The 25,866-nt window shown below is 43.5% G+C and overlaps 1 protein-coding gene across 11 annotated transcripts; it reads left to right on the top strand.

Annotated features, from left to right (window-relative positions):
- prrc2b (proline-rich coiled-coil 2B) lies at window positions 1–25,866 on the top strand. 11 transcript variants are annotated; one of them, XM_065965463.1, is made up of 31 exons: window positions 1–160; window positions 5,589–5,766; window positions 5,855–6,032; window positions 6,457–6,559; window positions 7,908–7,971; window positions 8,167–8,310; window positions 8,799–9,112; window positions 9,716–9,840; window positions 9,931–10,097; window positions 10,699–10,783; window positions 10,885–11,044; window positions 11,995–12,334; window positions 12,436–12,692; window positions 13,537–13,738; window positions 13,853–14,063; window positions 14,474–16,513; window positions 17,588–17,751; window positions 17,907–18,013; window positions 18,127–18,268; window positions 18,729–18,805; window positions 18,916–19,224; window positions 19,323–19,424; window positions 19,546–19,735; window positions 19,826–19,923; window positions 20,012–20,139; window positions 20,246–20,486; window positions 20,974–21,141; window positions 21,799–21,899; window positions 22,065–22,146; window positions 22,392–22,601; window positions 23,317–25,866. In XM_065965463.1, exons 2-31 carry the CDS (start codon window positions 5,652–5,654, stop codon window positions 23,485–23,487), a joined length of 6,795 nt encoding a protein of 2,264 aa, XP_065821535.1. In that variant the 5' UTR covers window positions 1–160; window positions 5,589–5,651; the 3' UTR covers window positions 23,488–25,866. The 11 variants fall into 11 exon arrangements, with proteins under 11 accessions (XP_065821535.1, XP_065821542.1, XP_065821541.1 ...); XM_065965470.1 differs by having other exon boundaries at window positions 21,820–21,899; XM_065965469.1 differs by having other exon boundaries at window positions 18,937–19,224.

Genomic DNA, 25,866 nt, shown 5'->3' on the forward strand with positions numbered 1-25,866 from the left:
GTTCATTTTCAGGCCGGGTCGGACCCCAGCAACAACATAGCTAATCGGTTCAACCTATGAAGATTGGGCTTTACAATCGCCATCCATCCTTTGATTAGACAGCATTTCGTGGAAATATATCACTGCCACTGATCAGAAGACAAACCAAGTCGTTGAATCGGTGAGTAAAATACGCGGATAGTTGCCGTTTTAATCTCGTTTCGCTTGTCTTCGCTGCCTTTAGTTTTTATTGTTGCTTTGTTCTGTGCAGCAGCCATTTTTAATCGCCTTGTCCTACATTCCCCCCATCACTGTCGTCTTGACCGTCCCGAAAGCAAAAGAACACTTTTAAAAACGGTTACCTGAAACCTTTCTGTAGCTTTCACCCACGAATAAAGAGCGTGTTAAATAAAGCCGAACAAAAACCCCCCGCTGCACTGGAACATCCCGAACCGGCCTGTCAAGGTTGTTTTGAACATCAAGACGGGATTTTGTCGTTTCGCCTGTCGAAGCTAGCTAGCTGCTAAATCAAAGCAAATGATTGTGTTTCGCTGTGTCTACGCGGATTAAACGAAAAGCAGCAACCAGCCGGTATCCTCACACACTTTAAACCGTGGTAAAGAACACATCTTGTTGGGGCCTTGGCCTCTGAACACTGGATGTTTACATAGCCGTTTTGTCTTCAGCTAGCATTAACGCCTAGGCTGCTTAGCAACTACACCTGGGGGGTCCTCCTTTTTGATTTCAGGTGGGGTTTTTTAAGCATTTTTTTTAAAAGGATGCCGAGTTACCTTGACAACCTGAAATAGCAGGTAAGGCTCCTTTATTTTTATGAATTAAAATCGTCAGACTTTGTTGTTGTTTTCGCGCAGAGGAAACTGTTTGGGTGTCAGTTTCATGTGCTAGCGTTAGCATTAGCTAACAAGGAGTGAACGACATTTAAAACTCACAATAGAGAATTAAAAACAATGATTCGCGCTTATAAAAGAAGTCAAACGGGATTATCAGACTATTATATTACAATTTTGCTAGCGAATGGGTCGTTTTCGTTGAGTTTTGTGGCGTTATTGATGTGGAAGATTTTGCAAAAATCAAGTGTGGATGTCGTTACGCATTCAGCGTTAACAAGAGGGGTTTTTTCTAACTTTATATTTCGGTGGTTCTTTGTTGAATCTCTGCACGATTGTGGGTTTAACGTAGGAACACAAACATGCATTGACTTTAACATCTTAATACTCGAGCTAAATCGAGTCAAAATGGTGATATTGTTCTTTTTTTCCAGTGCCTGTAAAACGCCTATGCAGAGCTTTAACTCAGCGGCCTCCGATACGCGCAGGATGGTCTGCTGTTCAGCTCCATGGATGATATTTATTTACACAGCTTTTTGTTCATTATAGTCAAAACACCAGCTGTGGGTTGAAGCCAAGTTTAATACAAACTGGGAGGAAAAAAAAATCAAATTTTCTCAAACTGCTTACTCATTTTTTCACCCTATTTAATTTGACGATTTTTATGTTTTGATTCTTAGAAATAGGATCGCCATCACTAAAATCTTCCATTGTGTGTTATTGCTTTTGCTGGTTTATTTTTTCCCCCCACATTTAAATGTTGCTTTAGTTATAAAACAATACTCCTTCTCATATTTCATATTTCCTGTCATCCTATAAATAATAGCTTTACTGATGAATACATGAGCGAGTTGTTGCCATACTTCCCTTTTTACATCTTTTAGACTAGTCCAAATATTTGAGATATCCAAAGCTGAAACTTCGTGATTTGTTTTGTGGCGTTCAGAGTGTCTTATTTATTTTCCAGGTTTCTCAGAATACTCTTCATGCATTTCCACAGTAATCTTTCGATCAATGTTACTCTGAGTTGTGTCTGGTATTCAGCTCTCTTGGATGATATTTATTTACACAGTTTTTTGTTCATTATAGTCAAAACACCAGCTGTGGGCTGCTGTGTTGAAGCTAAGTGGGGGAAAGAAATCAAATTTTACTCAAACTGCTGATTTTTTTCACCCCATTTCACGTCTCTTACTATTTTTATGTTTTGATTCTTTGACATAGGATCGCCATTAACCGTCACAAAAATCTCCCATTGTGTGTTATTGCTTTTGCTGGTTTATTTTTTCCCACACTTAAATGTTGCTTTAGTTATAAAATAATACTCCTTCTCATATTTCAGCCAAGCCTGTCACAGGGCTGGGAAATATATCGAGTTTTTAAGACATATCGATGTATTTTCAAACAAGATATAGGGTAAGACAATATTGTTAATGTAGATATAGTTTATGTTACATTAAAATAACGTTACAGAGGTGCCAGGTCACTTTTTCCCTCATCTCACTGATGATGACTGACTGTCTCTCCCTCTTCACCCTGCTCCTCCTCTCTCTCTCTTTTATTGTATTTAAGGAACATTTTTATTTTATAATATTACTTTTTAAATTCACAAACAGGTAGTTTATTTTTCTATGTGTTTTCACTGTTAATAAAATACATATCGATATATATCGAGTATCGCCATTCAGCTGAACAATATTGAGATATGAGTTTTGGTCCATATCGCCCAGCCCTAGCCTGTCATCCTATAAATAATAGCTTTACTGATGAATGTATGATCGAGTTGTTGCCATACTTCCCTTTTACGTCTTTTAGGCTTAAGCATGACGTTTAATCAAGATATTAGTCAAAATATTTGAGATATCCAAAGCTGAAACTTACTGATTTGTTTTGTGGTGTTCGGAGTGTCTTATTTATTTTACTTGATACACATTTTCCAGGTTTCTCAGAATAATCTTCATGCATTTCCACAATAATCTTTCTGTCAATATTACTTATCAGGGGGGAAAGTTTTGATTTTCTGAGTTGTGTCTGGTTGCATTACTTTTACTTAACCAGGGAACAGAGAAAAGGGAACAAACTAACCTAGTTTTATAGGTTCATGAAGGGCAGCACATCTGCATCTTTGGCTTTAATTACAGCAGCTCACAGCACTCATGCTAAACAAGGAGCTGTGCCTCTTACAAGTCTTAAGACTGTTTCCACCAGTCGTTCGGGTTCAGTTTGGTTCGGTACGGTACGGTTCACATTTATTACAGTCAAAAGTTGGGAATTTTCCCAAAATCATCAACCAGTACCCTCCTACATTTTTGCTACTCACGGTGGTTGGGATGCCAAGCGTACCAATCCCCCATAGAGGGTGGAGCTTGACACACTGCATCCGTTGCAATCTGTTGATTGGTCGAAGGAATCGTCACGTCCCGTGCAACAGCGGTAGTAAAGGACACAAATCGTGCCATGTTTAAGTTTCACATAGCTTTCGAGTGATTATTTTCATGCCCTTAAGCTGTCCAGCTTTCTCTCACTTAAATCTTGTCTTCTTGTGATGAAAGCCAAATGCCAAGAAGAGGGAACACAAAGATGCTGAACCCTCCATTGTTGCCCTTTCGTTTAAGTTTACTGTGTCTCATACTTCTTCATTTTATTTATTGGCGAGCTACACTGTGTCGTGCTGCTTGGTGGAAACAGGGCTTTAGACAAGTAAGATATGTTGACTTCTACCCCGTTGGGTCAGGATATCGAATAAACAAAAATGTAATCAAGATACGACAGACAACAGATGTAAACACAGAGCAAATCAGAGCTTTTCATTTAACCTGAAATATGCATATAAGGAGCGTCTTTGATTAGTTTAGCGCTTTCTTTTTTACAGCTTTTATTTTCATGAGTAATCATGGCAAACACCTAATGATCCAGGACGCCATACTACTCTCACAGTTGCAGAATCATGTTTTTATTGTCACTGCATATAAGTGAGGTGATGGTTATGGTTGGTCACGTATGAAAAAGCAGGTTATTTTTAGCCGTCAAGCTTCAGTCACTCTTGTTGCATGACAACCTTCATGGGCAAAGTTTAACCAGCCATAGCTAATAACTGTTAAACAGTCTGTTAAAGAAAACACATCATTGCTGTGACTAGCTGCACATATATTTTATTGTATTTAAATATCTCCTCTATATGTAATGTTACCAGCTTTGTCCAATGTTGACTATCAAAAAATTGTCCTGCAAAAACACCTTTGTAAAGGAAAAAAAAAAGCAAACAGTGATTCACTAAAAAAAGAATTCCCTGACTTGACATCTTCCCTGTAACATTTCCACGGTAGGTAGTAGTGACTTAAACACAAGGTGTGCACAAGTAAGACAGCTGTACATCTGAATCAATATATTATAACATGTTTACACCAGGAAAAAAAACATTGTTGCTGATAACATATTTTGTTGATTAAAGCCGTTGAGAAGTAATAGGGTGTACACAGGCTGTAGTCCTGTGGCCCGGGTTCAAATCCGACGTGTAGCTTTATTCCCCACTATCTAATCGGTATGTCTCCTGTCCTGATTCGATCCACTGTCCTATCTCTACTATAAAGGCTGAAAAAAATATATTTTTAAAGCATTACTTTGGTCTTATTATTATAACAATTACAGTTTCCATAAAAACTACAAATAAAAAGCAGAAAAAAACTACTAACATGGTGTAGCTTTCAGTTTTTGTCCATAACACTTTCACTCTTTAGATGTCCGATTCCCATTGAACACACTTTTTAAGTTTTTATAGGAACTTAACAAAAATAAAAGTTTAAAGGACACTATGCAAAAACAAGATTTCCAACAGTTAATAAACAATAACAATAATACCTCCAATTTTTTGTAGCTTTGCCTTACTGCCTTGTTTTTTCAGCTTTTATAATGTAACGGCCTGTCCTAAACACCCTCGAGCGACGCAGTGCGTATGTAATAGTTTGAGCATTACATTACATGCAATGTTCTTTTACTGTAAACTTGTTGGCCAGTGAGAAATGATGCAAAATATTGAAATGAAGTATTTGAGTGCTGATGAAACACGATTTGAATAAAATTGCACACTGACACCGCTAGATAAAACTCCTCTGTTCAAGGGAGAAAAATATCCTCCATGGCTACAGTTAATGTTGGAACTTGAAGGTCACATATTATGCAAAATACAGTTTACCCATGTTTTTCTAACTCTCATGTTTCCCTGTCTGTCTATTAACTTCCCAAATTATGAGAAAATTCTGTCCGGTCTGTCTTTTGCCCGCTCCACTTTTCAGAAAATAGTTTGCTCAAACAGGCCGTTCAGAGAAGTAACTCCTCCCCCAGTGGGGTGACACTCCCACAGCTAGGTGTTTGTTCTGCCCCTCTGAGTCTGCCTTCTCACCGTAAACAATCAGACATGGTGCAAGAACGCCCGAGCCCTTCCAGAGATGGACGTGGCTACGGACACAGAAACGGCCTGTTCTGAGCAGGGCTTAAATAGACGGCTTTATAGGTGTTGCGCTGCTATGATGTCACGCTATTATGTAGCTGACACGGCCATCCAGGGCACACCCCATCTACCAAGAAAGAGTACAGTCTGCTGTGGAAACTCATTAACATAAAGGTTTACCGTACCTAACCGGGCTGCTTGGTGGAAACGATATGGAATAAACAGAAAACTAAATCAAGGTTCCCTGACAGATGTAGACGTTTTTAGTAAGAATAGGAGGATATGTGATCTTTAATAATTTTTTTCCCTTTTCACAGAATCTGAAGGCACTGGGAAAAGGCGCATAGAAAAATTTCCATACTCGATGACATTACATCGCAATGTCCGATCGTTTGGGGCAAATAACCAAGTCCAAGGATGGGAAAAGCAAATATTCCTCACTCAGCCTATTTGACAAGTACAAGGGAAAATCAATAGAAACTCAGAAAAACACAGGTAAGGATGAATTTATTAAGTGAATATTTACTTTTCTTCTATTACCGTTTTTTTTTTTTGGCTTTACCGTCCTGTTTCTCTCTTCTAGCAGTTCCGCGACATGGCTTACAGAGTCTTGGCAAAGTGGCCGCAGCCCGGCGCATGCCCCCACCTGCTCACCTGCCGAGCTTGAAATCCGAAAACAAAGGAAACGATCCCAACGTGATTATTGTGCCTAAAGACGGTACAGGATGGGCGAACAAGCAGGAACAACCCGATCAAAAGAGGTAAGGGGAGAAATATACTATCTCGTCTCATCTTTTATTCAAACTTCATGTGAAGTCACAATACTTAAAGTTCTAATTTATTATATGATTTTGCATTTTATTTTGGTACTTTGAAGGCTTTTGTACGGTGTGGTTTTCAGTCAAATAAAACAACTTAACCACCCTCAGTGCAATGAAGAAGTGCACTCTTGGAGATATGCAGCAGCTTACATCACTCTTTTTGTTTTGTGTAAGGCAGCATCATGAAAATTAGAACACAGCTTTGAGCTTTGTAGCGCTCAGCTGTAGTTTCAAAGCTGCTACCCCGTGTTTACAGTGAGTTGCTGTATTAACACCTGCTCAGCGGTTCAGACTTCCATCCTCTGGTGTTACGTCAATGTGTCTGTGCTCGCTTTGACCCTTTCTTTTTCTGTCTTGTGTGCAGTTCTATTGCATCAATACCACAGCTGCCGGAGTCGCAGCCGCAGCCGGCTTCACAGAAATCTGTCTCCAATCTTCAGAAGCCCTCACCGGGAGCCAACCAAGAGGTGCGTACGTGCAGCCAGGGTCATGATGTGGACATTTCCATTCATTTCTCAATATCACAAGGATTTTTCTTGACCCTTTGTCCTAAACTCAAAGAGCTCCTTCACAAAGAGCTGTAGATTAAGTGCTAGATCTTATTAATAAATACTTTCAAACTGTTGCATTTTTTATGACTGAATTAGTTCTATGAAGTGTGAGCAATACCTGTTTCAATACCACAGCAACAAACAGAAGCCCCAGACAGCTAATATTAGATCCATGCACAGTGCTAGTACAGCACACAGACACACACACAAAAGCGGTTATAGACCAATTTTTATCTTACTTTTGTAATTAACCAAGCAGCCCTGTTGAAAAAAGTGAAGGCAATGCGGAAGTGCAAAAAACTGCAGTTCCAAGAGTGTCCACTAGAGGATTGCTGCAAATGCCCCGTCACATACACAACTGTTCTAAAATGCCTGTTTTAAAATGTTAACCTGTTTCATGCAGCTTAAGCATGCTTAATAAGGAGCTTGACGGAGGTTTAAGGCACGCCTGTGCTCCACCTCTTTGTTACTAGTTTGTCGGAAAGCTTCGTTGAGACAGCATTGTCAATATGTTGACCGCCATTGTTAGTCCTCAAAATTCCCTTTCAGTAACCAAAGGCTGATGTCACTGAGGCTACGTCCATGTTTAATACAGTCCATGTAATTAACACAAACCCTCTTCTCAGGAAATCTCTGTTTCCTCGATTTGGCTACCTGGAGAGACTTTAGGCTATGCGTGAACGCAAACAGCCACATTTTTGGCGCAGACTTTACCCGGAGTTTCCCGGCCAGACCCCTAGTATTTTTTCCGCAGAAAATCCGAGTGAGCTGATGTCTGAACGCGGCAGCATATACTCCGGGGATTTCAATTTGAGCCAATAGAAAGAGAATGACGTTTATATACAGTGACTGCCTAAAGTGTCTGCACGCGACCACTACGATCTCCGTGCACGTAATTAAACGGCTGCACTATGTTTTCTGTTCGTCAGTATGTTGTCCGGGTTGTTTATTTACGTCACGTCTTACCTTGGGAAATCCCCCGAGCCCCCTCCCCTCTGAAAGGGATAGTCCCCCGCTGTGAGGAGCATATGTGAACAGCTAGGTCGGGAGAATCTCCAGAGAAGTCCTCCTGTAAATATCTAGATATTACCCGGAGTGCATATGTGAAAACGGCAACAGATTGGCTTCATTTTAGAAGCTGCAGAACTCTAAATGCTGCATATACTTTCCATATGTCAGAAGAAGTACAATATTCTGTATGCAGGTCAGAGATCTAATGCATCTATCAGCATGTGACTTTGTTTTTTTTGCTTTGTTTCCTCAGACCACAAACACAGGTGGACCAAAGCAATGGGCCCAGCTAAATGGAAAGGCAGTAGAGCCAGATGGTGAGTCATCCTAGCTCTGTAATTAAGCATGAAATGTGTTTAAAATCACATTTCATGCTACCGGGGAACGATTTGCTGTTCAAACTTGGACCCCTACTTGTCTTTGCCAATTTGTAAAAATGCTCTTCTGTTTGCACGAGTCAGACTGACACCTCTTCCTTTTTTCCTCTCATCATCTTTTAACCACAACAACAGGTTCAAGGGCCTCAAACCGACTTCAGCCCTTCTCTCACGAGGAATTTCCCACGCTAAAGGCAGCTGGAGAACAGGACAAGGCTGGCAAGGAAAGAAGCGGCTTCGATCCGTCGTATGGGCCCGGACCAAGCCTCCGCCCCCAGAGTAGGTCTACGCTCGTAGGACTTGGCAGGCTCACAAACACAGGATAAACTCTGCTGGAAACAAATTGTTAAATTGTCTGCGAGAGTTCTGTCTTTCTGGCAGCTTAACTGTATTTTTGAAACACATGAACATCTCCTTGATAAACTTAAAGAAACAATTTACAGCAGTGAGAGGAAGAGAGCAGTTTGTTTAGGTTTTATAAGTCAATGCTACACTGTGTCCTCTACAGTTCTTTTTTTAAAGCAGCTTCACAACCGACATGCTGCCATTTTTCTCAAAGACTTGTTTCCCTTAGTGCCAGAGTACATAACAGCTGTCATTTATGAAGTTTTAGGACAATTAATCAGGTTTTAGAGTGGCTGTTTCAGTGATACAGAGAGCCTTGATTCCCTTCAAACAGGGCAGTATTTCTGGTAATTCAAGACTTTTGTCAATCTTTCCATTCAGATTTTGTAATTCTGTTTGCCCAAACCTCTCTTTCTCCTCAGACGTGACGAGCTGGAGGGAAGGTGGTGGCAGGAACCTTCAGCCCTCGACCCTGACCCTCGGCCTGCCAGCAGACCCTGAGGGTAAGATCACTGCCCTGGGTGAGAGCGGCACCCCTCCAGCCTCATCTCACCCCCCCTCTGCCACCGTCACGACCTCCTCTAGCGTGGTGACGGCTCCGTCTCCGGTCCTCGACCCCAAGGAGCCTTCCCTACGACCCGCCCAGCCTGTCCGCAGAACAACCGTCCCCACTGCGCTGCAGTACCAGCTTCACCACACCTCCACGGCTGTCTACCATGACATGTTGCCCGCTTTTGTAAGTACCTTTAAATCCGCCAGCTAACAACACAGATGTGTGGAAGGTTAGAACTATGAGGGTGTTTTATTACGTATGTTTCAGGTACTATGGTGGTGGCTGAGGTCAACCCTTCAGTTCTTATTTCCTAACTTAAAAAACAGTGTTTTATAACTTTGTCTTTTGGACAGTATTTATTCATTGCTGCACATAATGATCAAAGTATAAACTGTTGGCTGGAGCAGAACTGCTCTCGCTCCCTTTTACCTTTTGTACATTACTATGATTACTGGACATTGAGTTACTATGGATGCAGGAACATGCTGTGTCTGTTCTTCATTTTGCTGTCATACAGTATGACTCAAAGAAATAGATAAAATCCTGTAATAGTCTCCAATCTTCTTTTTGGCACATAATGACACTCAAATCATTCGCATCAGATAATAGAAGATCATTGCACTTGAACAAGAGACTGAAGGTCTTATATTCATCCACCTAAAGTATCGAAGTATGCTGCGCCCCGATCTTTGCTCCGTATATTTTTCAGCTGTTTTGGTCTTTGACAATCCTGTGCCTGATGTATTTCTACTGAACTACACATTTTTATCCCTCTGCTGTTTTCAGATGTGTTCCAAAGATACACGTGAAGCCCCAGGTACAGAAACTGTTCCCACCACTGTTGCAGCCCCCGCCCGATTTGAAAGCAAACCCACTTTTAGACAGAGCTACCCCAAACCTGATGTTGTCAAGTAAGTTTGTCCACATGGTGACGGTTGAACCTAGACGTTTAAGACAACTGGCATTTGCTTTATGGTTATTTTTACCGTCTCTTTCTGCAGTGGTGATGTAAAGAGAGAGGCCCGCTTCGCCCGTGCTGCACCTCGACTCGTCTCTTCTCAGCCCATCCGCAGGCCTGGTGAGAGACCGCAGCGCCCGGCCATCGTCAATCCGGAGGACCTGAAGGATCTGGATGAGCTTGACATTGACTGTGAGGATGGATGGGCTGGTAGGTGTTTCTTAAACTGGTTCAACTGCCTCCAGGTTTCTCTGTGGAGAAGCACCTGATTATTCACTGTTTGCACAACCAATCAGTACAATGGCTCCTTCAAACACAGACTGAAAAAATATTCTGCAATTCTGTGAGCAAATTCCAAGCGCATTGGTGCGTCACATAAACTGGAAAATTATGGGAAAACTTTGAATATTTGTGCAATTTAGAAAGTTCACAAGAGTTAACCTGCAATTTTAAGTGATTAAAAAAAAGAAATGACCCAATATTTGGTGCCTAGGATTTGTATATTTGTCACTCTGGCATTGAAAAAAGGTGTTGATATATCATTTGGTTTTGACTAGAATTGTATCAAAGATTAAAATTTAGATTCTGTGACAACCCTACAAGATATTGGGGTTCATTTGGGCAGTTTTGTTGTTTTGTTGGGATTAAAGATCGCTTTCTATAAATCTTTGTTGGTAACAAAACACAGTATAAGTCCGGCTACATATCGAGTGTGACCCGTTTACAGCCTGAGGAACACCCACTGGATGCTCCAAGCGTTCAACATCTTGTCCCTCTACGCATCTGCTCACTGTTACTTTGTTTTTTTCAGGACTCCACGAGGAAGTGGATTATAGTGAGAAGCTGAAGTTCAGTGATGATGAAGAAGAACACTCCAGTGAAAAAAACAAAATGTGGTGAGACCTCTTTCCTCATTGCTCTGTTTTACGCTCACACTTTTAGGGAATTGTCATGATTTAAAGGGCTCCTGGTTGAATTTGGATGTACTGCTCTTTAGGACTGAATGGGAGAGGGAGAGAGAGAACTGCCAATCCTCCCTGAGTGCAGGTGAGGCGGCGTACACCCAGGAGGGCCTCGAGGAGGGTTATTCTTACCAACATCACCACCACGAGTCTCTGAGGAAGACCAGCAGCAGATATCTCTCTCCGGACCCCTCGGTAACCACACACAACGCTTTGTTATTTCCACTTTCACCCCTCCCCTTCTGAGATTACTTATTTAAGATTAACTCATTATGATGTTTTCCTCTGTTAAAACACACTGTTCTTTAATCCCTCTGTGCCTGCTGAGGATAAGGCAACACTACAGAGCATATGAATAGCAGCAGCCTTCGCACGCCCTCGAGTGAGACTGTCATTATGAATAAGAAGGGATGACCTTGCAGTAACCATAGAGATACATCTCACTTCTTTTCACTTGCAAAGTATTTTGCTTGGCAAGTGAAAAGGGTGTTAAAGACATAATGGCAATACGAGTTTGCTCCTGCTTTTTTGACCTGTTTCAAAATGTGAAAAATTGAATCACTTCCAGGAAAAATCTGCAAGTAAAGATTCATGTTTAAGCCTCTGAAGTTATTATTTTACAAAACAAGATTTTGAGGCTTTTAGGCTCTTTACGTGAGTGGGTGGGCTTAACAGGCAAAATAATAACAGGGTATATTGTAAGTGTCAAATCCTTCCGTCTCCCTATCAACATGCTTCCATCCTTTAGAGTTCTGAATCATTATATCAATGATTTAAATGTATATGCTCTGTGCACCCGCACAGGTGTTAGTGATTAGAACATGTTTAGACCTCTTCCCAGGAATATGTTGGTTTGGACCTGAGTCCAGACTCTCAAAACTGGAAGTCTCAAAGTCTCTAGCAGTCATACTCAACTTGAGAGCAAAGAAACATGGCAGTGATAGTTTTTGTAGTACTTTTTAACAAATAATTCATGAACAAAACAAAAAAAAAACAATGCATAAATTCATGACTGTGTTTGAATTAGCTGTACATGCTACAGCAGTGTGCTGTACTGTACATGTACAGAGTGCGTGCTCAGCTGTGATACCCATCATTTTTAAAGCATCAGTCTCCCCCTTAAACTGCATCTCTTCCATCTCTAGGCCCTGCAGAAAATTCCAGGTGAGCCACCAGCTGACCAGGATGAACACCAGCGCCAGTCTCAGGGTCCAGCCAGGGCCAAGTACGTGTCCCCTGAGCTGTCGGAGGCCGTGGAGAGGGCCCGCAGACGCAGGGAGGAAGAAGAGAGGCGTGCCCGTGAGGAACGGCTGGCTGCCTGTGCTGAGAAACTGAAGAAGCTGGACGAGAAATTTGGGAAGACCGAAAGGCAGATGTCAAAGACGGAGGAGATCCTGAAAGAAGGAGAGGGCAAAGAAGCTCCTCTCTCTCCACCCAGGGAGCAGAGTAAAGGCCACCCTGAGACCTGGCAATACAGCACAAAGGGTAAAGAAGAAAAATCTAAATTTAACCTGACGTGTTAAACGTGTGTTATGAAAGTTATAAAAGTAATATCTAAGCATTTCTTCGTATCAAATCATCTCCAGATGGAAGTGATGGTGCCCCGGACCACTCTCCTGGCCACAGCTACCGAGAGGAACCTGGGTTCTCTAACTATCGGGGCAGCGAGGATGATAGCCAGGAGCCGTCCTCCCCGTCAGGAGACTACAATGGACGCCATCCCTCCAAACCGATGCCACCCCGCTTTCAAAAGCAGCCGCAGCAGCCGCAGCCGCAGCCGCAGCCACCGCAGCAGCAGCAGCAGCAGCAGCAGCACCACCAGCAGCAGCAGCAGCAGCAGCAGGTGAGTGCCAGATGATGTCCCTTCTTAACCCATAAAGTCCTAATCCTTCACTAATGGCTCATGGAGTAGTGGCTGCTTTGTGAGAAGAGATTTTTTAAGGTAACGGTCATCAGCTTGCAAACATGACCAGCAGGGGACCATGTGAAGGGGTGTAATCTGTTTACCTTTGATTGGATTGTCTGTTGTTTATTCTCTTCAGATCACGATCAGTTTACGTATCACTAGACCTTAAACAAAACAGTTGAGCACAGTTTTATTCTTTTATAGAAATTGACGCAATACAACAGAAAAGAACCGGTGTTACATACACGTTAAAAAAAAGGTCTAAATGACATTTAGCTGCTGTTGCTTGATTTGGTTCTGACATGACTTTCAGAACGAGCCCATTTCAAGACTGTTTGTTATTCGGAGCCAGAATCAAAGAAATTACCAACCACTGTATGATGCTGCATGTGATGTGAAAAGTTCCTCCTGTAAAATGTTCATTTTTCGTCCAAAATTTAATCAAGTAGTTCCTTGCTAGCTGCAATATTACCATCCTTACATTTTATATAAAACATAGAAGATTTTAACAGATCGATTCAAAATTAGGGATGCTCCGATCTATCAGTTGAATACCAGTGTTACTCTATACTCACCCTGTTTTTCAGACTTTTAAAAATAATGTAACATGCGATGTGTGTCTGTCATGTCGGGTCAAAAAGAAGACTGTTACAGTGGAAGATATCCTCCTGTCCTTTTTGACTCAGAAGTCTACAATGATGTGTCCGTGTCCCTTTTTCACAGGGACTGTGGGTTTTGTTCTTGACCTCATGCGAGTGTGTTTGTTGTGAACTCTTTTCAGGAGCAGGTATACAAGATGCAGCACTGGCCGCAGTCCGGTCACCCTGCCTCGTCTGGCTCGAGCCACAGCCAACGTGGCTTCTATCCACCGCATGTCCTCGGGTTTGATCCCCGCTGGATGATGATGCCGCCTTTCATGGATCCCCGCATGGCCCAAGGACGATCCCCTGTGGATTACTATCCAGGGGCTGTCCACTCTTCAGGTAATGAACCGAGGAGATGAACGCAGGTCTTTTAAATGTAAAAACAAAGAAAGTCTCTTAGTTTTTGGAGCATGACAAAAAGTTTTCAATTTGAAAAACGTGTTTTGTTTTCAGCAGGAATGATGAAACCCATGATGCATCAAGACCACTTGAATAGTCCCGGATCTGATGAGGGATGCCACCATCCCAGCCTGCACCAGGAGAGAAGAGCCCCTTCCACTGAACCGTACCCTATGTGGAACCAAGATGGCTACCCCTTACGCAGCTTTACTCCACCTTACCAGAGACAGCATGAAAGCTCAGATGGTGGGCAGCCGGATGACAGGTCAGTTATTGTGTCAAAAATGGGAGATGGAGGCAGACTTACAATTTTGTCAGTTCAAAACAGTACTTGAACTATTCCCTTTTTTTTTTTTTTTTTATCGCTTTTATGTAATAACTGTATCTTTCACCAGAGCAGTTAATTTCCGGGCAGACGGGGAATATAGTTCTTCCAATTAGACTTTTTCGTCATGTCTTTCCTTCTGAGACCCCCCTTCCATCTGATATGGAGAACAGTCACACTTTGACGGACATATTTGAATAAGCAACTCAGGAAGATATCAGTGGCAGGATGTCCTGAAAATTTGGATTTCCAGGAGTGCATGTGTGAAAACAGCTTTAGAGCAAAATCCTGCAAAGCAACCTTTCTGTCTTTGTCTTTCTTCATCTTTATCAAATCCTCTTTTTCTACAGAAGTGATTTGGCCGGCTCCCAACAGGACTCCTATGAAGACAGAGCAAACGAGTGCTTAAACCAAGACGATCTCCCCCATCATGCTTACCAGAGCCGAGGCTCAGACAGGGAACACAGACACCGTGACCAAGGCTTACTGACCACTGCCCAGAACCTCCCGCAGAATCATGCAGATAGTGATTACCCGAAACAAGACTCCCGAGAAAAGCATCTGAAAGATAGCCCTGATTCACACGATGAGATCTTGGAAGGCTCTAAGGACAGCTGGAAAAGAGATGGGGGTCAGAAACAAGAAGAAAGACTCGGCAATGCTCAAAACCAGTGGTCTGAGTCCAGTTCCAGTTCCAGCAGTAGTGTCAGCCAGCCGTCTGAGACCAGCGGGCGCACTCTGATCCGCAGAACTGGACCCATCAAGAAACCAGTTCTCAAGGCTCTCAAAGTGGAAGACAAAGAAAATGAGAAGCCCAAACCTGAGCCGGAGGAGAAGACTGTCCCTTACCGCCTGGAGAAAGAAATCCTTACTAATGTTTACGACTTAAAGAAGGATAACCAACCAGCCAGCAGCAGGCGCTCAGCTTCACCTGTTGTCGAGAAACAGCCGGAAGAGAGGCAGCGTCAGTCACCAGCTCCCACTAAAACAGAGAGGCCCTTAAGCACCCACAGTGACGACTCCCCCAAAGAGAACGCCTGGGACAGCGGGAAGAGCCAGTCGCCCAGAGAAAGCCAGGACAACCGGGAGCCCCACGCACCACGGCGCAATAACTGGATCTTTATCGATGAGGAACAGGCCTTCGGTGCAGTCAGGGGAACCGGCAGAGGCCGCAGCCGAGGCTTCAGGGAATTCAGCTCTAGAGGTGGAACCCGGGGCGGCCGAGGTGGTGACAATCTTAGAGGGTCTTACAACAACAACAACAACAGCAGCGGAGCTCAGCGCACAGGCAGAGGCCGAGCCATACCCAGGGACCTCGTCAAGGTGGACGAGTTCCAGAGGGGCAAGCCCAGAAGGCGAAACGTCAGCGAGACTTTGAGTGAAACCTCCGAGTACGAGGAACTGCCAAAGAGGCGACGCCAGAAGGGGTCTGAGAATGGAGAGGGTTACACAGAGTCTGGAGAAGTCCGTAAAGCTGACAGGGATTCCTGGAGGTCCAACAAGGTGTACACAGAGGACCAGGCAGCCCAAGATTCACGGGATAAGACCAAGAACAGCCGAGGTTTTGGAGGTCGCATGCTTCCCCCCAGACTGAACACCACTGCAAGTTACAATCGAGGCTTTGGAGGGTCAAGGGACATTTCTACTTGGAGGGGGCGTGGACCCCAGTTCATTAGCAGTGGTGGCTCCGTGCAAGAAAACGGTTATGGCCCTGGAGCCGAGACAACCTACTCCCGCAGACCCCCTGTTGAACGCGAGGCTCTAAAGTACGCCCCTAAATTCACTGGATCCTTCATGGAAAACGGCACAGAGGACCGGGAAGGAGAATACTACTTTGACAACGACAACCCAGACAGGCAGATGTTGAGGAGACGACGACCACCCCGTCAAGACAAACCTCCCAGGTTCCGACGACTACAACAAGAACGTGAACCCGGCTCAAACCAGTGGACGAGTGATGAGTACATCAACGGAGACTTTGCAAATCCCTGGCCCAGTCGTCCCAAAGGCAGTGGGGAGGAAACCTGGCCCAGTGGGCACTACACCGCCGGACGACCCAGCCAACATGGTCAGACCGAGGAATGGGAGACGGGATCAGAGAACAGCGACTTTGGCGACTGGAGAGAGAAGCGAGGTGGGAGTGGAGGCCCGGCTCCACAGGGACACGGCGATGCTCCCTCAGACTCGGGTCACAATGAACCGGGTTCCGGTGAGAAGAGGGAGCTTTGCAAGAGAAGCTTCTCTAGCCAGAGACCGCTGGTGGAGCGGCAGAACAGGAAAGGAGAGCCGTCCCTGCTGGAAGCGAGCAGGATGGTGCGCACACCTGACCCACCAACATCCTCCTCCAACAGGAGTGACAGCTGGCAGAATGGAGGCCCGAGTTGTAAGAGGTGAGGAAATAAAAGAACAAATCAAGAACCGGTTTGTTACAAAATGCTCTGTCTAGATGTACTGCTCCTGGTAATTTGAGTCCTCTATATGTGCATGGAAATATTCTTAACGCTCCATTGTCTTGTTTTACTGATTGTTGCCTAGAATGCATTAACAGTGTTTCACCTGTATTGATTTGACCTAAACATTTTGGCCGACACTCTTAAAGTGACAGGAACAAACAAGTTTCTGTCCTCTTTCATTTTGGGAAACCAAAAATTCAGTTAAAAATATTTGAAAATAAAAGGTAACTTTACATAAACATAGAAAAGCTGAAGCAGTTCAGTTATAGTTGTAGCTTTAATTTGACACTTTATTGACTCCTTTAGGGAATTTATTTCCTGGACTCCAATGCTGTGCACATTTAGCTTCCCCAAAAGAAGAATTAAAAGAAAAATAGAAACAAACAACATTCCATGTTATCAGGAAATCAGAAACAATCAAAATTATGATAGAGGTGAGCACAAATCAAAACAGTTCAGTATGCATTGGGGACTCTGTCATCTGTCAGATGGTTCCAGCTCCGAGTGGAGGATGTGCAGAGACAACACTCTCTGGGCATGCCTGAGAATGGAGGGAGAGGTTTTCACTCCCCCCTCATAACCTGCATGACAGTCTGTATCAGACAAGCGAGCCTAATTTTCTAACTGTGTTGGGAGTTGGTAATTATGCTGACCTCCCTTACGTGAGGTTACTCTCCAAAACACCCTGAGTCTATGATAAGAAATAGTCTTTGCTGTAAACAAGAACACAATAATCAATGATTAAACTACATCAGGAACATCTTTCTGGACAACTTGTTCTTATTGATTCCTTTTCTAGTTTGTTTTTGTGCCGAAAATAGCTGAGATGATGGTTCATTAACGCTGGCCTCTTGGGTTTGGAATAGTGCATTTTTTAATGTAATTGATACAAACACCAGTATTATGTAGACAGTTTCTTCTGTGGACACGGCTCCATCCGGCTGCATTGGTTAAGGATGTAAAATAACCTCCTTGTGACCCCCCTTGTCTCTCCTTTTCTCTGTTTTTCAGTAGAGGCCCAGATGAGTCAGGCCCGGTCTACAGCATCGAGCAGCAAGAGGAGAGGGAGCCCACTGAGCCTTCTGGGAAGAAATTAGAAAAAGAGCTGAAGCAAGGAGCTGTGAAGACCGACATAGTTGAACCGCTGTCTCAGTATGAGCTCAGCAGCTACCCAAGTAAGTCCAATGTTTTAAAGTTCTCTCTTCCTTTTCATGTTGATAGAAATAGAAACAGTGGTGCCCATCTAAAGTGGTTAAAAACATGGCTTTTAGAGAATGCATCTCTTACCTTCTTATATAGTCTTTGCATTAACCATATGCCTGTTTTGTAGTTGAGGGAGATCTTGGGGGACCCGTTTCGTCTGCAGATGGATACCAGGATGCCTTGTCCAAAAAGCAAAGACGCCCCCAGGAGGATGACAGGAGGAGGAAAGAACAAGTAAATGCTGTACTAAATACTCAAGCTGTAAATAATCAGCCCAGATGCTTGAAAAGTGACCATGCAAAGAGTTTGCAGTTGATTAAACCATTCTGAATGTTGCCTGCATTCAGGTGCCGGTGAAGAACAGGACCATCACATCCAAGATACCGCCCCGCTTCGCTAAGAAGCAGGGAAGTATGAGCCTCGAGCAGCAGGAGGATGCGCTCACTTCTAACAACCTGGGAACTGAAATCTGGGAGACCAACAGCTCAGGTAATTGTCACGCTCATTATTCTGTGAAAGCTTTTTTATTATTAATACTAGAAGAAGTCAACTTAGAGACACATTACAATAACACACTCTGAAGCGCTGCCAGAGCACAAAGCATTGTCAATGAGCACACGTCCTTATGGATGTTAAAGTAGGATTAGGCTCTACATTAACATCCCTTTATATACACAATAGATACAATAAGATATTAAACCAGTGAGATGAGATATTTGCAAAGGACTTATTAAAATGTGCATTTTATGACTATTTATAAAGTAGAAGGAATGCTCTGTAAACTTTAATCAGTTTCATAGTTGATTTAGTCCTTTTATTCTGAATAGGCTCTCTATAAAAAAAAAAAATATATATATATATGTATATGTATATGTGTGTATGTATATGTGAATGGCATTTTTCACTAACATTTACTAATGGGATTTTTTATCTTCTTTTTTTTTTTTAGCTCTTTCTGTTCAGTCTTCAGGAGGAGACTCGTGGACCAAACAAGTGTCCTACACTGGAAGCGAGCCAAACTCTGAGGTAGGGTCAGGTCATCCTTTCAGCATATTCCTCTTTGTATCCCTATCTCCACAAAACAAACAAACTGAAGTTAATCTGGTCACTTTCAGAAACTTAAGCAAATAATTCAGTGTCCTCTTGTTCCTCGCCAGGACTCTGACGCGGGCCCTGAGCAGGCTAAAGAACAGCACAAGCCGGGGCCCATCGGGAACGAGCGCTCCCTGAAGCACCGCAAAGGCTCCGAAGGCGTGGATCGTCTGGAAGGTGGCCCCATCACACCAGTCAACGGTGTGGACCTCCACGTGGACTCTGTGCTGCCAGTGCCTCCCATTGAGTTCGGAGTCAGTGCCAAAGACTCTGATTTCAGCCTTCCACCGGGCTCCACCCCGGTGCCCGTGTCCAATCCTGTCAACAAGCTGCAGGATGCGCTCACCACCAACGTGAGAGACTACTCTACATTTATGAAAAAATGTTTAAAGATTAGTGTGACAATAACTGAGTGTTTTTAATTGATTCTGATCTTTTTCTTTCTAAACAGACGGCTCTCAATCAGAGTATCCCCATGCTGCGTTCCAACCACCTGCAGCCAGGCATTAACCTCAACCCCATCTCCTTCCCCAGTGCTGACCTCACTCTCAAGGTAATTCAATTACAACCCTGCAAAGGAATCCCCTGCAGACATTTTCTGTGCATTGAAACTTGTGTGTAATTTGTGTCCTCGTATATACATTTCAGCTTTGAATTTTTTTTATTTTTCTCAGATGGAATCAGCCCGAAAGGCATGGGAGAACTCTCAGTCCCTCCCCGAGCAGGGCTCTCCTGGCGGGGGTGCCTCAGGTGCTCAGCCTCCCTGCAGTGTTGGCTCATCCAGTGTCAGCTACAGCACGTTTGGAGGGGTCTCCATGCCTCAGATGCCTGTGGCTTCAGTCGCACCTTCCATGTCCATGCAAGGTAAAGCTGCCTCTCATAGTCACTGATAGATGATGGCTCAATATGTATATGAAGCTAAACTAAGTCTGTGTTTTCTGCTTTCTTCCATAGGAAATCATATCCCTCCGTTGTATCTGGACGGTCACGTCTTTCCCAGCCAGCCACGCCTCGTTCCTCCAACCATGACCCAGCAGCAGACATACCAACAGGTAGAGATCAAAACACTCTCACACAGGTCACATGCTTAATTGTGTTTCAGCTGAATGGTTATTATATTAAATGCATTTTCCAATTCAGGCTGCTGCAGCCCAGCAGATCCCCATTTCTTTACACACGTCTCTTCAGGCTCAGGCTCAGTTGGGGCTTCGTGGAGGTCTGCCTGTCTCCCAATCACAGGAGATGTTCAACTCTATCCCCCCCTTCAGGTACTGCTACCTCAAAGTTTTTATCTTACTTTCACTTTATCGTTCATCATGTTTGTTGGATCATGATTAACTTTCCATTCATCCTGTTGCCCCCTTTGCCTCTCAGGTCCCAGGTCTACATGCATCCCAACCTGTCCCAGGCCAGCCCCATGGTGCTGTCCGGCGGAGCCCCTCTCAAGGGGCCCTACTCGGCTTTCCCCGGCATGCAGCCCTCGGACATGGTCAAGCAGCAGTCAGGCTCGCACTACCAGCCAATGAACGGCAGCCAGCAGCTGGTCTACGACAGCCAGATGAACCAGGGCCCGGGTATGGGTTCCTCTCAGCTGATGGACTCCCAGCTCATCCAGGTGAGTGGATTAGTAAAGCTCAGAGTCCATTGAGGGCGACACAAAGGGAAGGTTCCTCAAAGGAGCTTTAAGGTACTGTACTACTCCTGGTGTACAAAGCATTGACACCACGTTTTCTGAAAGGCCTCTAAGTATAATCAGACCAATGACTATATAAAGATGGACAACGCCTCAACCTCTGACATATTGTGAATTTGAAGCCAGAGTCTTTGCAGTAGGGATTGGCTGGAGGAGCCACACAAACGAAAACACACAGTAAACTTAGAGATAAAAGGACAGAGATCCGTCAGGTCGGTACAGTATTACAGTTTCTTGTATTTAGATTTGATAGTTTTACCCATGTTCCATCTGTTAACAAGAAAGAAGCAAGGTGTATGAGCTAAAAATAAATCTTTTGGCTTCACTTCAGGCGGCATGTTGTGCTGTACATTCTTTATACAGTTTATATCTGTGAAGACGTTTATTATAATGATCCTTTCTCCTGCAGGTGACCATGCCTCTACCCGGCTCTCAGCTGCGCTACGGCTCAGCTCAGCAACACCTCATCCTCCCTCAGTCGATCCAGCTGCAGCAGGGACAGAACCTGTCAGTCGGTGCTCCACGCCGCATGTTGCCACCCGGCTCTCAGCCTGGTGTCATGACCGGCAGTCGAGAGGTGAGACTTGTTTCTATATATTCAAATCAAAAACTGTTCTGATAAAACATCAGAGCAGTTAAGGGCCTGTTTCCACTAACGCCATTTATTGCGCTGGCAGCACCCGTTCTCAATCCAAAACTGCATATTTAATACGAAACCATAGATATTCAGCGTTTTCAGTGCTCGGCGGACAGAGTGTAAAAGCGCCCTTTTTTTGTCGCTGCATTCGCGGCACTCTCAGTTTCCAAAAAAACAGCGTTGCGCTCGTCAATGTCTCTTCTCCCTCACCGACCAATCATAATCAAGAAGGGGTGGGACTTCTGCTATCAGCTTTGTCAACAACACTGGCGGGGAAGAAAATTATCTGACTTGTCCTTCGAGGGAACATGATTCCTCTACTTTATTTCCACGTTCTCTTGTTGATATTTCCTGCAATAAAAGCAAATAATAAGCACGCAGAGCGACCTCAAACAGACCTAACGCTCACTACCGAGGGATGGAGAATTAAACTTTCGTAACCTAGCAACAATAGGCTCAGGTGACAAGCGCTTTTACACCAGGGTCGTGAGTGCTGCCAGTGCTTAAAGCTCCGTTAATGGACACAGGCCCCAAAAATTCAAACACAATTGCTGTATTTCTCTTCTCTAATTAATTAATCCTCATTGACAATGTCAGTGCTTTCATCTTTATTCCCAGGGCTCACAGATGGAAATGAAAGGTTTCCAGTTCGCTGAGAAGCCCAGTCATTCCCCTGGTTTATCAGGAGGGTCCTACAGGTAGGAATGATAGAAGTGCTTTGCGTTGTCGACGAGTGAGATATGATGAATCAAAAATACACAGTTTAGGAAATAGAAATTAAATCAGCATTTTCTTTTCATTTTGAACATGTTGGAATTTGTTCATTGGATTGTAAAGTCATCTGTCTTCCTCCTTCTCATCAGGCCCGGGTCTGCCAGTCCCAGCGGGAAGCCCTCTGGTCCTGGGGGGCCTGTTGGTCCTCTGCCCACCCATTTTGCTCAACAGGTGTGTGTTTCTCAAATGTATATATATAAATAAATACATTGGGCTGTGTTTAATCTGAGCAATTCTAAACTCTAAAACATTTGGAAAGGATGTGATTTAAAAAAACAAACCTGTGACAGAGCTTGACTTTTTTGGAAATGACCTGAAATACCAACATGCTAACTAATTCTTTTCATTCATTTCCAACCCCTTCATCAACCCCCCCTCCCCCCTCCCTCCTCCTCCTGCTCACCCATGACCAACAGGTCCCCCCCTCTCAGGGCAGCATGGTGATGCACATGCGCCCCCCCACCACTGGCCCTTTCCCCAACCCCATCCAGAGACCCGTCATGCAGGTCAAACAGCCTGTCATCATCCGCTCCCCCCCTTACCCCAACCCCGGCCGTGACCCCTCCCACTCCACCCCTCCCTCTGCCCCTGAGCCCGCTGTTAAAGGGCCAGAGGATGGCATGAAGGTGAGCCACCCACTGTAAATATAGGTAATTTGATTTTTATCCATTTTTCTTTCTCTCTCTTTACCTTTTCTTACCGTGTGGAAGTGTTTGCATTTACTTAAATTGATAGTTTTTATCTGACAAGAATAGAAATAATCTAATTTCTTCTGCTGTAAGACTTTAAGATTATTTTAAACTATTTATAATATCACTGGTAATATTTATGTATCTACTTACTCTACTATGATATTAAAAAATGTGTCATATCAGCTAAAATAATATTTTTCAAGTGTGAAAGTAGTAACTTTTGTCTTCCTCAGTATCAGAATGTGCATAAAGCTGCTCATGTTTTTGGATGGTTTAAAGCTGATGAATTTCAAGTGACGATAATGTTTCAATAATAATGGAACAGTTAAGATGGGTCATATATAAGATTGAGTTTAAGTTTCTTACCTTGCTCCTCGTACCGTTTTATGAAGAGTGAACCCATATTTTCAACAGTCACTGCTAAAGCTTCTCTTAGGAGACATATAAAATGATCTTGAATCAGCTAAGTAGCTGTTAAAAATGTTGGAAAAGTGTGCCAACTGAGAAATTAAAACGGCTGTGAAGCACTTTCCTCTTTCTCCTGATATCTGAGCGTCAGCTTCTGACTATCCAAAACACCTGTTGATGTAAATGTGTGTGCTGGGCGCTGCCACGCGTGTAAGCTCCTCTTCCGTTTTCTGTGTTGCAGAATAAAACCCTGCGAGACGTGCGCACGGCAGTGGGCGAGATCAAGACACCACCCGGGGGCATGACCAGCAAACTCCAGGAGCTCCCCCTGCCCTCCACAGGGCAAGCCAAACCAGCACGCACTGGAGCCATCAAACCCCAGGCTGTCAAAGTAGAGGAGGGCAAGGCATAACAATGGACCTTAAAAAAAATCCTCATCAACACCCAGCCTGCCGATACAAAGCCCCCCCCCACTGACCAACGTCTGAGTCTCCTTAGACCCAGCCTATCTCGAGGCAAGGAGGGGGGGGGGGAGGGCTTCAAGCAGACATCATACTGAATTACTCCTCTTGAACTGTCAGAACTGGACACTATAATTTCACACCACGTATAGAGATATATAAATATATATAAATATATACATAGACACAAACAGTCTTTTAAGCAGATCTCTTCAAGGTTCTCTTTAATTTATTATTAGTCACTTTTAAGGGGAGATTGGTGAGAAGAAAAAAAAAAGAAGATATTTGCTTTTCTTTTCTTTTTTTTTTGTTTCTCTCTGCGGCGGGGGAAAAAGGAAAGTGGCCGACTCAGACGGATGGTTCATTTTCACACCATTTTGCCAAACTGTATTTACTCCCCGTTTATGGACTGTAGCCCTTAAGACCAGGCAGACAATACATACATCGGACTACCAGAAAGAAAAGTCTGTTTCATATTTTTAAAACACATTTGAAAATGCAGTGGGGCACTCTTTTTTTTTTTTTTGTTCATTCTTTCATTGGCATTTTTACTCGTAAATAAAATATTTAAGTCATCACCCACTCCTCCTCCTCTTGCTAAAGGACTTCTTTTTATTAACCTTTAAAAAAATTAACCTCTAATTTGTGGACATCATTGCATGTCAAACACCCTGGAAGTGCATCCCCCCCCCCCCTTTTGAAATGCACCCGGCCCATCCATGAACTGTCGGCTTTGATTGGTGGAAAATGATCTCTTCTCTTAAAGCTCTGTTCTTTGCTTTTTACATTCTGTCGCTCGCTCTCTTCTGTATGTTCAAGTGAAACCAGAAAAAGTGGGACATTTTTGAACCCGAATCATGTTGCTTCCACGGAAAAAAAAAAAACAAACTTCACGGTGTGTGCATGTGACCTGCTGAACGTGTGTGTAAACTGGCAGCAACATTTTCACAACAAAAGACTGCACCTGAACTCGGCCCTTCATTGTGCTGCCAACGACTGCCTGGATTTATCGAAAACGACCAAGCTGGCAAGCGTTTTTCTTTTGGGGGCTCAATGTGAAGTTGAATACGAGTGGAGAGGGGGGAGGGGCTTCATTCACGCCCCCCCCCCCCCCCCCCCCCTTTTTTTCAAAATAGCTGATTGAAATGTGTGCTTTCTTATCGCTTTGTTTGGGTTGTAATTAATCAAACTGTCTGTTGATGAACATGTGACGTAAGTGATGATTTTTACGCCCCTCTGCCTTGGGGGGAGGGGGGGGGGTTTTTGCTTTTTCTTTTCATTGCTCTTAAAAGACTCTCTCTTACTCCGTTAAAAAAATCCCACTCTGTCTGACAGTACAGTGGGCGACATCATTTTGATTCTTCTGATCTCTGAGATGGCACTAGCAATAAATGCAGCCTCACTATAATCACAATCAGGGTCCAAATAGCGTTTTGCTGTTCCGAGCTAATAATCACAACCGAGGGGCGTTTGCTGTTGCTTGCTGCATTAAAACCTGATCTCCGCTTACGCTTTTTTTTTTTTTTTTGTGAGCACTGCAGTTCCAGTGGATTACGAAGGACTTTTTAAAGTGTTTGTTCTATTTGAAAAAATGTGAAGCTGTTGGAATTCTCCTTCATTTCGTTTGTTCTTTTTTTTGTAACAGACTCTTTTTGTTTTTGAAGCTCATAATGCCAACGACGTCATAACTGGTTCAATGTTACTGCTTAACCACGCGGCTCCACCACACTACAAAAACTGTTGCGATTTATCTTTGACAGTGTTTCACTGGTATATATGTATATGCATACTTAACTGTACAGTCAGTCGAGCCCGGTCAGCGAGGAGGGGGTTTAGACCCACATTTCATTTTAGATATTGTGGCACTATTAAAGGATTAAATGTTGAAAAGGTCACTGTGTTCTCAGAATGGACTGCTTTCACTTGTTGATAGGTTTATCAGGCTTGGAGTGCTTCTCTCTCTCTCTCTCTCTCTCGCTCACTCTCTCTCTCTCTCTCTCATCTTAACCCTTACTGTAAAAGATCTCGATGCTTCATTGTATCTGCACCAAAATTTGCCCCTGACTTTTTTTTTTTGTACTTTTAAGATGCATATTTAATTTGTGTCAGAGGACCAGTGCTTTCTTACAGCTGATCCAGCATTCTATTTATCCCACCTGATCTCTATCCTTTCAGATATTTGGTCATTACTCGCCCTTGTAAAAAAAAAAAAAAAAAAGAAGAAAAAAAAAAAGAGCTTATTGAAAGAAAAAGAAATAAAGCAGTTGTGATTTCTTAAATGTACTGTTGATTCTGTATTCTCACTTTGTCATATTAAAATCATGCATCAA

The sequence above is a fragment of the Labrus bergylta genome, chromosome 17, assembly GCF_963930695.1.
Source record: "Labrus bergylta chromosome 17, fLabBer1.1, whole genome shotgun sequence".
Taxonomy (NCBI): Eukaryota; Metazoa; Chordata; class Actinopteri; order Labriformes; family Labridae; genus Labrus; species Labrus bergylta.

What these genes read in the sequence shown, in the direction of transcription:
- prrc2b (XM_065965463.1), top strand. Translation starts at nt 5,652, where the DNA reads ATGTCCGATCGTTTGGGGCAAATAACCAAGTCCAAGGATGGGAAAAGC. An exon ending in CTGTGAGGATGGATGGGCTG is followed by an intron (nt 10,098 to 10,698) that starts GTAGGTGTTTCT and finishes TGTTTTTTTCAG; the next exon opens with GACTCCACGAGGAAGTGGAT. An exon ending in TTATCAGGAGGGTCCTACAG is followed by an intron (nt 21,900 to 22,064) that starts GTAGGAATGATA and finishes CCTTCTCATCAG; the next exon opens with GCCCGGGTCTGCCAGTCCCA.